This window comes from Meles meles, chromosome 1 (assembly GCF_922984935.1).
Source record: "Meles meles chromosome 1, mMelMel3.1 paternal haplotype, whole genome shotgun sequence".
Lineage (NCBI taxonomy): Eukaryota > Metazoa > Chordata > Mammalia > Carnivora > Mustelidae > Meles > Meles meles.
The window spans coordinates 128,318,080-128,333,022 of record NC_060066.1 but is presented as its reverse complement, the minus strand read 5'-3'; the positions used below and the strand labels follow the sequence as shown (position 1 = coordinate 128,333,022).

Here is a 14,943-nt window from a genome sequence, read left to right as displayed (position 1 = left end):
AGAAACTGATGTTGATAGCAGCATTATGAACAATAGCCAAATTATGGAAAGAGCCCAAGAGTCCATTGATTGATGAATGGATAAAGAAAATGTGGTATATCTATCTATCTCTCTCTCTCTCTATATATATACCTATATATATGTATATGTACACCACATCTATGTATGTGTATATATATGTGTATACAACACATATATATGTATACACATACATATATATGTATGTGCATGTATATGGATATATACAAACACACATACATATACATATATAAAATACATATACATATACATAAATGCATATATAATATATATATGTGGAATATTAGCCATAAAGAAGAATGAAATCTTTCCACTTTCAATGACATGGATGGAGCTAGAGATTATTAAGCTAAGTGAAATAAGTAATTTACTCAGAGAAAGACAAATACCATGTGATTTCACTCATATGTAGAATTTAAGAAACCAAAACAGATGAACATGGGGGAAAAAAGGGAAGCGAGGCAAACCGAGAAACACACTCTTAACTATGGAGTACAAACTGATAATTACTGGAGGGCAGCTTAGTGGGCAAATGGGATAAACAGGTGAGGGGGGGATGAAGGAGTTGACTCTTCACAGTGAATACCAGGTGTTGTATTGTATACTGCACTGTATGTTAACTAGCTGGAATTTAAATGAAAATTTGGAGAAAAAAAAGTTAAAATCAATCCACGTCTTTCAGAATGGAAGCTCCGTGATTTTGTCTTCTTTCTCAACTATCTGTTGTTACTCTGGAGGGCTGGGACTTAAGTTGAATGAATGAATATCATATTATATTTTTTAGATTTTAATAAAATAATGAAAATTTCTTGTGTTTCTATGCACTATGTTAAACAATTTATAGGTATATAGGTAGGTAGATACACAGTCTTTTTTTTTTTTTTAAATGGATATACAGTCCATTTTAAGCCTCAAACAATTTCATGAAGTATCATTGTCTAAAGAGTTTGGGTAAATTAGCCAATGTTAATATGTGACAGAGCTGCAATGTAAGTGGACACAGATCCATAGCCATGCTTCAAAGTCCGTGCCTTTGATATTTACTTTGTGTCTTGTTATTTCATTCTTAACTCATAGAGTTATGTAATACTATTTGTTTTCTCTAAAGCAATTAATATGTGAGTGATATAAATACTGACATCAATCAAATCATAGGAAATATTCAGTATATCTATGTTATCAAAATGTTAGGATAAAGGATATAGTTGTTTTATCCAATTTAGTTAATTAATACATTTATAAAATATTTTATCACAAATATAATAAAAGCACAGGCTATAATAACTTAGGACAAAAATATGAAAGTTAGGGGAAATTTAAAACATATGACCATATTTATATTTTATTTGTCAGATTAGACCACAGTCCAGTTGGAAACATCATTTACCAAGATTTGGGAGATAAGACTCTCATGCCAGAATGAATAGAATACAGTGTATCATAAAAAAATAAAACTAATGGGGTGCCTGGGTGGCTCAGTAGGTTAAAGCCTCTACCTTCGGCTCTGGTCATGATCCCAGGGTCCTGGGATCGAGCCCCACATCGGGCTAGCCTGCTTCCTCCTCTATCTTTCTCTGCCTGCCTCTCTGCCTACTTGTGATCTCTGTCTGTCAAACAAATAAATAAAATCTTAAAAAAAAACAAAACTAATACAGATGCAAAATAAAAATATATATGCAGTATAAATAGAACATGTTTCTCTCATGTTCTCGAGTTCCTTTCTTTTTTTGATGAAAAGAGACTGTCTTTGAACCCACAAGTTGGATACATTCCGATTGGAAAAAGAAGCTGCTTGGGCTGAAGACAGCTCTCTTCCCACCACAAGTACAGTGAACCAGTTGCTATATTTTACCTTTGGCTCAACAAAGAGAATGCAGGTATACTAGTTTACCTTAAAAGCAAATTCCTCTTAGGAATCCAATGCATGGTAGATAATTTAATAGACATGCTCAAATACAATTTATTAGGAATACAGTAAGCTCATGATGAGCTAATCTAAAGTATGGTAAAAGATGCCCAAGTTAAAATTTCTGGTCTAAAGTAAAATTTGAAATCACTTTTGGCACATCTTTGATTCATGGGGTACTTTCCAATAGATCTCTGTACTATATAGGAAATATGCACAAAAAAGTACCTTAAAGATCACTTAAAGTTGATGTTAACTCTCATAATAATAAGTAACTCAATTAAAATATTATCAAAGTATTTGAATTGGTATTTTACCAAAGAAGATATAGAAATAGCCAACAAGCACATGAAAAGATGCTCTACATCACTAGTGATTAGGGGAATGCAAATTAATGCCACAATGGGATACCATTTCATGCTGAGAAGAGTGACCATAATTAAGAAGGAAAGCAAATATCCATGAAGATCTGGAGAAACTAGAACTCTCCTACATTGCTAAAAGGAAGGAAATAATGGCGCAACTACTTGGAAAACAGTCTGGAAGCTTCTTCAAATGTTAAGCATTAAATTTACCAGATAGCCCAGAAATTCCACTTGTAGGTGCCTACCCAAGAGAAATCAAAATATGTCCACACAAAGACCTATATGCAAATATTCATAGCAGCACTGTTCATAACAGCTCAAAAGAGTAAACAACTCATAAGTCCATCAGCTGCTAAATAAGTAAAATGTAGTATATTCCATTAATTTGTATACTACAAAATGTAGTATATTCCATTAACGAAATGCATTTGGCAATCAAAAGGAGCAAAAGTATTGATGTTATGCCACAACATGAGTAAACCTTGAAAACTTTATGCAAAATGAAAGAAGTCAAACACAAAGGTCACATATCCATTTATGTGATTAAATTCGTATTTTAAATTCATTCATGTGTTTCATTTATATTAAATGTCCAGAAAAGGCAAATCTACAGAGACAGAAAGCAGATTAGTGGTTGCCTAAATCTGTGGGTTGAACAGAGAGTGCAAATTGACATAAGGTTTCTTTCCGAGGTGGTATAAATATACTAAAATTTTGATTGTGACTGAGGGTTACAGAAGGGAGGGGAGTGAAGAGTTGGGGTAACTGGGTGATGGGCATTGAGGAGAACACATGTGGTGATATGAGCACTGAGAGTTCTATGCGACTAATGAATCATTGAACACTACATCAAAAACTAATGACGTACTATATGCTGGCTAATTAAACAAAATAATAAAAAATAAATAAAATAAAAAGATTCATGGAAAAAATTTGATTGTAGCACAATTCTGTAAATTTACAAAAACCTATTGACAAGTACACAGAATGAGTGAAATTTTATGATGTGAAATTATACCCCAATAAAGTTGCTTATTTAAAAAAAATAACATGTTCACAGACATAAATGAACAAGGGGAAAAATTATTAAAAAGAACCAGTTAACAATGTACTGTACCTACAGGGGACAGGAACTATTACTTAAGGAATCCAGCAGAAGAAATCAGGGAGAAAGACATCTCTTTAATTAAAGATTTATTCTTGTTTTGATCTAGACACTGAGTTATTAACAAGAACATCCTTTGCCATTTATACATGAAAAATGGTGAGAATGATAACTTCACAATTTTCCCTTAATCAGATCTTGCTAGAAACCCTTTGTCGCAGGCAAACCCAATGACATTTTTTTAAATAACGAGAAAGAAAAGGAGAACCAAAATGAAGAGAAAACACTCATTCATACTAGTGCATTTCTAAAATTAATATAGCTGAGAATGTCACATTTGGAAGCTATCCAAATGGAACTATGTGAATTTTATCATTTGTAGTTCAGAGACGTATGAATGACTTCCCCCCTCCCATGGTACTCTCAAGGTTTTACTCCATATTAATTTCTTATGTGCTGAGCCATCTTGACATCTTATCAAAAACAGAAGGCAGGCTTTGCTTCTGCCTAAGGTTGACAACACAAAATTGGTGACCAGGCATTACCAGAACCACAGAGTAACTTACTTTTTCACCCGGAGGACCAATTGGACCTTGTGGACCAGGAAGACCCTATGTTAAAAGAATTTATTTCATATGTCAGGAATTGCATCGTTAAGAATACATTTTTTAAATAGAAAAATAACCTTCTATTTCCCATGAAATGAGTCCTGAGAATCTATATACATTCCCCACATTTCCCAGAAAGTTTGGAACACTGTAAGGCATTTTACACAGGCTACCCTTCTGGCAGTGGGACTGTAATACGATCCTAGTCAGAACCCTTCTGCAGGTGTGGCTATTCGTGCTGGCATTTCATGAACACTGAATGACTCATTTTATTCTTGGAAAAAAGGGGCCTCTGCAAATTTGCTCAAATTTTTCAAAAAGGGAAAAAAGAATTATCTTCCTACTTTCACATTGCAAACATTTTTAGCCCTATCCAGGAATGCTGAAGCTGTCCGTGCTCTTATGAAAAGAAACCACCTTACCACATTATCTTAAAGGAGTTGAGGTGGCTTGGACTTACCTGAGGTCCTGGATTCCCTTGCTGACCTGGAGGCCCAGGCTCTCCTTGGGGACCCTGCCAGAGAAAAATAGAGTCTTTAATAGAGTTATTTCACATAGTTCTTTTTTTTTCTTTTCAATTGAAAAACAGTCCCCAAATCAGTTTTCCCTATGGAGAATCTGGAAAGTCTCGTAAATATTAATGCTAGCAGAAGCTAACGGACTTAGCAAACTGTTCTAAGAAATTTTTAGATTTAGCAACAAAAGTGGGTTGTTAGTACCTAGATTGCAGAAATGAGTTATTTTACAGATGGTTTCTACATACCATGTTTCCTTTTGGTCCTGGGGGGCCATCTACACCTGCAATACCCTTCAATAAAGAAAAAATATATTTATATGCATATTTACATACATGCAAATATTTTATATAAGTAATTACATATTTAATATATATGGATATTTATAAATTTAAATGCTACAACAGAAATTTTTTTTTATATTAACCTAATACTATGACACCCACTAGCCTAGAGTAACTAAAAATCATTTGAGGATTTAGAGATGAGGAAAAAGGCAAGATCTATACTCTTCTATCCAAGTCCCCATGGTATCCATTACAGCATTTTCCACTGTATGTCGGAAATTTAACATGAAACAATAAAGTAGATAAACTAAAAAGGAGAGAAGAGAAAGAAGGGGTATGGGGGGAGAATAACCAATTAAACCAACAGGCAGCATCTTAGAATATAACAAAGCTATAAATACCTAACTGTCTGCTGAAAGCTTTAGTGGCCTTAAGCTTTAAAATGTCTGAAAACAAGCTTTTCCTAGAAAATTTGGAATATTTGGGGGTGCCTGGGTGGCTCAGTGTGTTAAGCCTCTGCCTTTGGCTCAGGTCATGATCTCAGAGTCCTGGGATCGAGCTCTGCATTGGGCTCTCTGCTCAGCAGGAAGCCTGCTTCCCATCCTCCCCACCCCTGGCTCCTCCACCTACTTGTGATCTCTGTCTGTCAAATAAATAAATAAATAAAATCTTTAAAAAAATTTTTTTGGAATATTTCCAACAATACATACAGGCTGCCCAGTAGGTCCTGGAGTCCCCCTTGGTCCCAGCAGACCTCGTGGACCCTAGAAGGAAAAAAAAATGTCCTCATAAGAAATGCCCTCAAAATACATTTCTTCATCCAAAGAAATTTTAATGTAATGTTTAGAGTAAAAATACCTCTACATCTTCTATTAACACACTGCCTGTGGTGTGTAAAATACCTCTCTTATATAAGACAAATATCTCATATTTGACTCTCATATCTGACTGATATGATATCTCATATCTGACTGATCCAAAAGTCAGAATGGGAGTTTTAGCACATACATTGTGTATCTTTGAATCTATAAATTTACATATGAGTCACTTGGGAAATTTTAAAAATAGGAAATAGCTTAATATTTTTGTCACTTTTGTATCATTTTTATATTTAAATGGCAACACTGAATCTTATTAAATCTTATTATTCAATCAGATAGACTATACAAATCGAAAAATCCTAATTTACTTGTTTTATATTAGGTAAATCTCTTCTTGAGATAATATTCTTATAAGGGAAAGAAACAAACAGGTGTTTAAACAAACTACATATGCAGATAATAGAAATCATTTTCCTAAGAGATTTAAAATTATTATTCTTGAAACTTAATCAGTTTCTTCTCTTCTTTTTTCCCCTCCACCATCTGCTCCACCTTCTTTCCCTTCCTTAGAAAAATGAGTATAGTAATTTATTGCCTCTCCTATTCCCTTGCCTTTAAGTTGAGAGGTTCTATAATGTGACAAGCTGGGACTGAAATTAAGAGGCCTGGCTCTAGTCTGGTCTTTTGATTAACTAGCTTTGGGTAAACTTTCCCAATTCAGTTTCCTCATTTGTACAATTCAGTGGAAAAACAATATAATCTAGCACATTTTATCCTTATATCTGATATATAATAGGCAGCTAATTTTTTGTTTCTTGTGGTTATAAGACCCATTTATCCTAAATATATAAATTCTGGAGTTATTGATGATATTAAAAAATAAGATAAAACAAAGAAACAGCAACAAAAACTAGGTAAGATTTTTGGCTGAAAAGATGTTCTATTCCACATTTCTTTCAATTGTCTAAGACTTTTTCTATAACAAAGCTCTAAGCGCCTCCCTTGAAATTGTTTTCCCATAACAATTACCTGGGTGGTGAGCTTACATAAGACTGTATTGTCACCTGAGTTTATTATTGACTTTATAACACCAGTCACTATTCTTCCAAAACAGAGTATTATTTCTAAAAGAAAGGAAGTTGCTTACAGCTTCACCTGGAAGACCCCTTGGTCCTATTTCTCCATCTTCTCCCTGTCGTTGACAAAATAAATGGGAGGGTAAAACAATTAGATAATGTATCGACTCTTTGTTCTCTTACGTTTTCATTCCAAATATTTACTAAAAGAAATTAAGTTTAATATACCCTCATTCCATCTTCTCCAGGAGGACCAGGAGGACCTTGGGGACCCCGTTCACCCTATTAAATAAATATAAATATGATTAGAAAATGAAATAAAGCAGAATGTTTAGAAGTCTATCCTACAGTTATCCTGCTGAATGTACAGACAATTTGGCAGGAAAATGTATACTTTCTTTGTCCTTCTCAGAACACTGCAGAGATTAATCATAATTTTACATTAACTGGCTTTATATATGACTGTGCTAGGGGAAAAAAAAGTTCCTTCAATTTTCAAAACAAAAAGGTTTGGGAAAAAAATACCTGAAATGATTTTCAGATAATTGTTACAAACTAAGTCATGTAGAAAATTATTTTGCTGAGGATTGTTTTAAACAGAGATACACTTCGGTGATTTTAACTTAATTTAAATTTTTTATGCTTCTAAGATTCATAATAAATCAGCAAAATTAGAGACAGCTAAAGAAATTTTGGATTTTTTAAGAAACAAAATTGAGTATTTCTCTTGACATGGGGTTGGCATACACTAAATATCTTGCTAGATATCCATAGCATTCTCTTTTCTTTTTTACTTTTCTTTTAATATTCTGCAGTTTACATAAGGTTTGTCTTATCTTCATTCCTAACTTCTGGAGAAGAAAAATGTGAAGGTCCAAAGTTTTTCGTTACCTGAGAGACTGCCTCTTTGCTGAATTTCCCACTAAAAATATCCACTGAATTCCTGTTCAGCATGGTGGTTTTTGCAAATTATAAGCTCTTGCACCGGACTGCAAGCCCGTATTATCACAAGAACTAGCTTGTGGTGCCTCTATCTATGAGCACCATGTAACTTAGGATAATAAAATACAGTGCCCAGTATATTGTTATATGAATGATAGACTGCCCGAAGTGGACTCTATTAAGAATATTTCCGCAAATGAAATATAAGAGGGAAATTAGGGTGAGTAGCAAAAAATTAGAGACAAAATTAAATCTCCATACTGTCTTTCTATAAATACAATATTTTCTATATACATGTATGTAAAGATTCTACCTGAATTTATATTTGCATGATTAATGTTTAAAAATAATTGAAGAACTTATATTGATATTGCCTGTGTAATTCTATTTATCTTTCTTCAAGTACGTAGTGGATGTAATAATGTACTAAATTACTGGATGCACAAATATTTAATTTTCTGTTTTTGATTTCTTAGAGTCTGTAGATTGTAAAAAATTTCATAAAATTGCCGTATTATCCCTGTATACAGAATAACAGAATGGTTTATCTTACCCTGTGACCTTTGTCACCTGGCAGACCTGGAAGTCCATCAAATCCCCGATCCCCCTGTAAAATCATAATCGTCATCATTATCATCATCATCATCACATTCCCACTCTAATTCTATACTGTAATGTAAATGTGAAATATTTGTTCATATCAAGAAACTCTAGGGGCCCCTGGGTGGCTCAGTGGGTTAAAGCCTCTGCCTTTCGCTCAGGTCATGATCCCAGGGTCCTGGGATCGAGCCCCGCATCGGGCTCTCTGCTTGGCAGGGAGCCTGCTTCCTCCTCTCTCTCTCTCTGCCTGCCTCTCTCCCTACTTGTGATCTCTATCTGTCAAATAAATAAATAAAATCTTAAAAAAATATATATTAAAAAAAGAAACTATTTTAAAATATAAAATTTTTAGTTTTTATAAAAACTAAAATATAAAATATAAATATAAAATATACAATTTTTAGTTTTTATAAAAACTGACATACAAAATCTGAATATACAAATGTATGAGCTCCTGACCTTTGCCCCAGGTTCTCCCGGCATTCCTCTTCCTCCATCAGCACCTGGACGACCCTGAAAATGCCAAGCACATGACTAAGCAAAAAGGATTCTTCCTGGCACAGAATAAAAGGAAACAAGATAACTGATAATATCAGATGCCCTCAAAATACACAATGAAAACCAGTCCTACCCTTTTTCCAGGTTTTCCCGTTGGACCAGGCGGACCTTGAACACCACGGGGGCCCTATACCAAAACATCGCAATTCATTCATTTTATGGAATTCTTGATCAATAAACTGAATCACACCGAGAGAGATGGTTTTAGAAATTTGTAACTTCTTAGCTTTACGTCAATTGTTTTTCTTACATAAAAGCTCAGATAAAACAGAAAAGAATCAATTTTTCTAAAAGTCTTCTTACAAAAAAAAAGTCATATTATTTTATTAAGTTTACAGAGACATCTGATTACAATTAAACAGAAGAAATACAAAGTGATATTTTAACCTTTAAAAAAAATCCTTACTCACTTTATTCTCAAAATCTTAGAGTTTTACATTTCCCTTAACTGAAAACACTCTTAACCATCTATCTCATTCCTCTTTTCTTTCCAAACCCTTTTTTCTTCACCTTTCCCTTTATTTTTTGGAGATCCTCTTCCACATTCTTTTATTCAATTATCACACGGAATATAATTGCCTTTGTTCATATTTGAATCTCCTATTAAATTGTTAATTCTGTGGTTTTAGACTAAATCAGTCTTTTCTCCATTATACTCCTACAACTTCGCATAGTGCCTGGTACATATTTCTTTCCATCATCTACAAAATGCTGGAAGATGATTTGGTGATCCCAGATGCAAATTATTGCCTGGTACCATGCCATATCAGATTAAAGGTTAAAGATCCTCAGTATGTTTCTTTCTTTAAGCAATACAATATAATGTTATGTCAACAAACAATCTTAGATGGGGCTTGATACATATGTTTTTTTAAAAATAAAATTACACCTAATAATTGTACAAATGTAGCTCTGGTATACACATATAGACCTTTATATTTAATTAGCTATATCTTTTTTAAAGTTAAACAGTATGCCTATAATGAGTGTGGTAGCAAATGCAACACACATTGAAAATTGTGACTAATTTTTATTTTCACTGTACAATGCTGATTATAGAAATGTGAAATTAAAGTTGCCTAATAATTAAAGTTTAAAAGAATACAGTTTTTTAGAAAATTATTGTTTTGAGATGACTTTATCCTTTCTCCCAGCTGGAAGGCAAGGGGTGATCCTAGTAACACAAATCTTAGTTTTCAATGAAAATGACCTTTCATTTAAAAATAAATATATTTTTATGGAGCCTGGTGACTCTGTTGGTTAAACTTCCAATTCTTGATTTCAGCTCAGGTCATGATCTCATGGTCCTGGGATATAGCCCTGCACAGAGCTCCATGCTCAGTTCAGAGTTTGCTTGGGATTCTCTCTCTCCCTTTCCTACTGCCCCTCTCCCTGACTGCACTCTCCCTCCTTCTCTCTCTCTCTCTAAAATAAATAAATAAAATTTTATAAATAAATAAATAAATGTATTTTTTAGATGTCACATTTTGTTTTTCTGATTTCTAGAATAAGTAGACTTCATAATGTGCTTATATTGACTATTTCTACCTACTTACTATTCATTAAAGGAAAAATAATACTTTTAATTTGGTACCATGTAAATCTAAGATCTTTTTAAAAATTTCAGCTCAGATGTTCTCAATTCTCATAATTTCCTCAATTCTACAAAAGATTTGAAGTTAGCTTCTTTTAAGTATGTTAAATATTCTTTCGGGAAGTATATGCTAGATTTACACTCCACAGAAATTATCATGGGTTTGGGGTGCCTGGGTGGCTCAGTGGGTTAAGCTTCTGCCTTTGGCTCAGGTCATGGTCTCAGGATCCTGGGATCAAGCCCGAATTGGCTTTTCTGCTCAGCAGGGAGCCTGCTTCCCACCCCCCCACCCCGCCTGCCTCTCTGCTTACTTGTGATTTCTCTCTCTCTGTCAAATAAATAAATAAATAAATAAAATCTAAAAACAACAACAACAAAGTAAGGGACACTTTCAGCATGAAATAGTAATTGTGATAAATTAAAACAAATAAATATGTTTTTTTAAAAAAGAAAATATCATGGGTTTGAGGCAAGGCCACTAAAAAGTACAACTGTTGTAGTTGTGCTCTGCTCTGTACAATCTCAAGCCAATTTAATATTCTGAAGGCCTATTACTATCAAGCCTTTTCCATCCTAGCTTATTATCTTCTTTTAATATTGTTTAAATTAATCAAGTTATTGGCAGTCAACTGGCCCCTAGGGATTTTTCAATTAAAGGAGGTGATATGAACTTAAAAGTAATTTAAGTAATTTCTTTACTCATAAAACAGATGGCAGATACTTGAATTAGCCTACAGGATAAAATGAAATCAAAAATAAAATAAGTGAAATAGACTATTTTTTTTTTTTTTACCTGAGGACCTGGATCACCACTCTCACCTTTGGCACCAGATGAACCAGGCCCCCCCTATAGAGAAAAAGAAAGAATAAAATCATTTAATTGACTAATAATTCCCTAACTACTGTTATCCTACCATTTTCATGTGAGAGTCAAGCACCATTCAAAATAGGTTTCATCAAATTAGTATAATTTTATTAATTAATACAATAAAATTTTCAAGCCCTTTGAAATATATTTCTTCTCAGATTTATTGCATTCCAGTGTGTAAAATATCTTTTAAGTCTCTGTTTTACACATAACTACACAGAAGCCAATTTCATGAAATCACATTGAAATTTTCTTTAATGTGCATGCCATCACAGTACTTACAACAATACACAAGGCACTATTTATTATACTGTGATGTAGTACTAGAGGCAACACATTTTTACTGAATCAGGTATGCACTGAATGCATTTATACAGCAAGGACTTGGCAAAATGTTATTGCTTTTACACTCAGAAATTTCCCAGACACTGAATTCTATAGCAATAAAATGTCAAGAACAGATGCTACAACCATCATTATAATTGTCCTGAAATAATGTCAAAGAATTTTTCCCAAAGTGTTTTTTTTATTTCCTACAAGAAAAAGTCCTTATGACAAAAGCCTCTTACAAATGTTTAGATAACTCAAAAAGTGCAATAAAAACCTGGCACATTAACCAGAAAAATAAAAAATCACTTTACAAAAGTGTTGTTTTAAAAATAAATACTAGGCTGTTCATTTCCTTCAAAAGCTTTAGGATATTAACATTGAACATGGTGATAACGGTTACTTCATACGGAGGAAGTATACGTCGGGTGTTTAAGAAGTTTTTAATATATTTAAATCAATATATATTCAAATAATGGTGTATTGAATCATTATACAAAAAGATCAAAATTGTGCTAAGTCTGGATATGTTAGCTATCTAGAGCCTCCTGGTGGCTCTAAAGGAAAATAACTATTTTTTTTTGGGGGGGGGGATTCCAGCTTTTTTTATTTTTCCCCTTTTACACAAAACAAAGTAGAAGAAATAATAGAAGATTAAAACTGCAAAAGTAGTTAATTGGTAGATCACATATACAAAAAAAAAATCCAGAGAGCAAGATAGGCTTATCTACAGTGAGGAAACACATGTAAAAATTAAGGTAGTTTGTAGTTTTTATATGAAACATTAAAAACAAACAAATCAAACAAACGCTACAATGGGCGCTACTGTTTACAGCAGACTGAAGGGGAGCAAACACTTATTTAGGGACAGACACACCGCAAGGTCCAGCATCAGTGCAGTAACTTCACAAAACTATATCACAGCTAGTTAATCAGAGTTTAAGAACTGTTCCCAAATGTCACATTTTCGGCCCTCAGAGGTTCATTCCTACAGATTTTAGCTATTCTAAATTTCTAGCTACCGAGAGGGAGAATGATTCTAAGACATGTTCCAAGCAGTTACAAACTCTCTGCAGACCAGAGGCCACCTATCGTCACCAAAAGTCCGCTAGGAAAATAACTATTAATCTGACTCCTAGGAAATACGGAAAGTCAAGTAACCTGAATATTCTAACCTGGAAAATTAAACAATAATAACCTTAATGCTTCTAATTAAGAATTCTTGCAATTAAATTTTTTCAAGAGAAAACCTGGGGTTCTATATTAAATTATATTATTAATCACTGAACTGAACGCCTTTATAGGACAGTCAATTTGTTTTTAATTAATTTACTGCATTATATTCTCTGTATATAAGCACTACCTATTCAACAAATTATAATTATTTTGTCCAAACACTTACTCTAAAAATTATCATGTAACTGACAGTAACAGAATAGAAAAAATAACCACAGTATTTTCTACGTTTTCTATATGTTTTATACTGTAAGCCTCTATTTGTCTAGGAAAGCAACCAGAGAAAACAATTGAATGAAGAATTTTTCATAGGAAGAATGTTTATGTTTGTATCTTAATATACTGATGTAGACTTTTTTCTTTTATATAAAATAGTTTTAGACTCTAGGATCAACAGATATCTGAAAATCTATCATAACTTGAAGTTTTGGAGCAAAGGATAATCGAAGAGAAAATGGTGAAAAAAAGCAAAATGATGTTTTTACCTCAACACCTATTTTTAATACTTAAGGAAGATAAAGGTTCCCATAACAAAGACTTAAGTAGTGAAATCAATTAATCTTGTATCCAATGTATGACACTGAGAATGTGTATGTGGTTGCCAATTTTTTCTCCTTGCCAACACGTTGTGCATGACTGACCCTCAGTAATTGCTTGGTGAAAACAGGAACTGCTACTGAAACATGCTTACATTGCTTCTGCTATTCACTACCCTGACCCTCTACAAACCCACTAAGGCTTATGCTTGTCAGGATGATATGAAGGAAAATTCCTTTGGAAAATGCAGTTTTAGAGACCCTGGAGTGATATTTATAAATTAAGTAATATATGGCAGTATTTCCCAAACATGCTTAGAATCAGCCTGGTGCACTCATTTAAAATATATTTTGCCACACCAATCCTGAATGACAGAATCTCAAGTTTGGGGCCCCAGGAACTGTTATTTTTAATAAAATATACAGATAATTCTTCTGCCCCCAGATTTATAAAGCTTTAGCATACTGCTGGCTTTCCTCAGTCATGTGAATTTGAGTTATCACTAACAAACTATTAAATATTAACTGTTTCTTCCTTTGTTAAGGAACATAGACTCTTCCATGTTTCTTATTATTTTGCCAGAATATATGTTCTACATGAGCCCATATCATTGAGTATATATACCTAACTGTATAACCTTCAAAATATATAACCTGTACAAATTTTAAAGACTGAACTAAGAGAAACAAAAATTTATGTAAACTACATAACCAATCTTTGAATAAAATACATGAAGAGAACTATTGAACATCCTGATTAATAAGATCAGTAAAACAGATTAAATAATTAGGAGACTATTAGCTTGATTCGAACTTGAATAAAATTATTTTGCTGTGTCTACTAAGGAACTAAAATGTAAGATTTTAATGTTCACAATAATGCTTTCTATAAACACCACTGTTTCCATAAAATATATTGAAAACATAAAAAATCATAAGAAAGAACAGGGGGAATGGCTTGTTTTTACAGAAAAAGAAATACTTTAAAATAGAAATTATTTATTCAATTAATTCTAAAATCAATCAGAGCTGAGGTTGGACTCCTATGATTTTCTTTTCTCTTAAGAAAAAATATGACTTGAATCTTTGTGTTTTTTTGTGAATTGCTACATTGCTTAACATTTGGTAAAAGTTTCAAAATATTTGAACATATTTTTTAAAAACCACTTGGAAAATATTAGCTTATTAGCAAGGTTGCATGGAAAAATAAAACTCTGTCATTTTCCAACAGTATCCAAAAGACAAATTAATTTCTCTAATATCTGAAACACTTTGTGGAATACTGAAGGCAAACTCAAGTTTAAGCCAAGTATCCTACTTGCTTCCCAGATTATGGAATAATTTAACTGACCTCAAATACTTTTTTTCCTTAATGAAAATTCTATTTAACATAATAATTTGGTGTCAAATTGAATTTTAAGAACTTGGAATATTATGCAAATAAATTATATTTATGATTTGAAAATTAATAGATATATGACTCAATTTTATTTTTCATTGTGCTTATTTGATTTGAAAATTCTTCACTGAAACTTTTTTAATCAAAACTTACTGAGGACT

General features: G+C 32.9%; 1 protein-coding gene across 4 annotated transcripts in view; it reads right to left on the bottom strand.

The window, feature by feature from the left end:
• COL11A1 (collagen type XI alpha 1 chain) overlaps nt 1-14,943 on the bottom strand; it is a 201,173-nt gene that overhangs the window by 103,613 nt on the left and 82,617 nt on the right. For all 4 annotated transcript variants that reach the window (XM_046022249.1, XM_046022258.1, XM_046022268.1 and 1 more), the window contains 10 exons: nt 11,210-11,263; nt 8,896-8,949; nt 8,724-8,777; nt 8,218-8,271; nt 6,951-7,004; nt 6,794-6,838; nt 5,536-5,589; nt 4,787-4,831; nt 4,484-4,537; nt 3,982-4,026 (listed from right to left, as the gene is read on the bottom strand). In XM_046022249.1, coding sequence (XP_045878205.1) covers nt 3,982-4,026; nt 4,484-4,537; nt 4,787-4,831; nt 5,536-5,589; nt 6,794-6,838; nt 6,951-7,004; nt 8,218-8,271; nt 8,724-8,777; nt 8,896-8,949; nt 11,210-11,263 — 513 coding nt within the window. The remainder of the gene's footprint in view (nt 1-3,981; nt 4,027-4,483; nt 4,538-4,786; nt 4,832-5,535; nt 5,590-6,793; nt 6,839-6,950; nt 7,005-8,217; nt 8,272-8,723; nt 8,778-8,895; nt 8,950-11,209; nt 11,264-14,943) is intronic.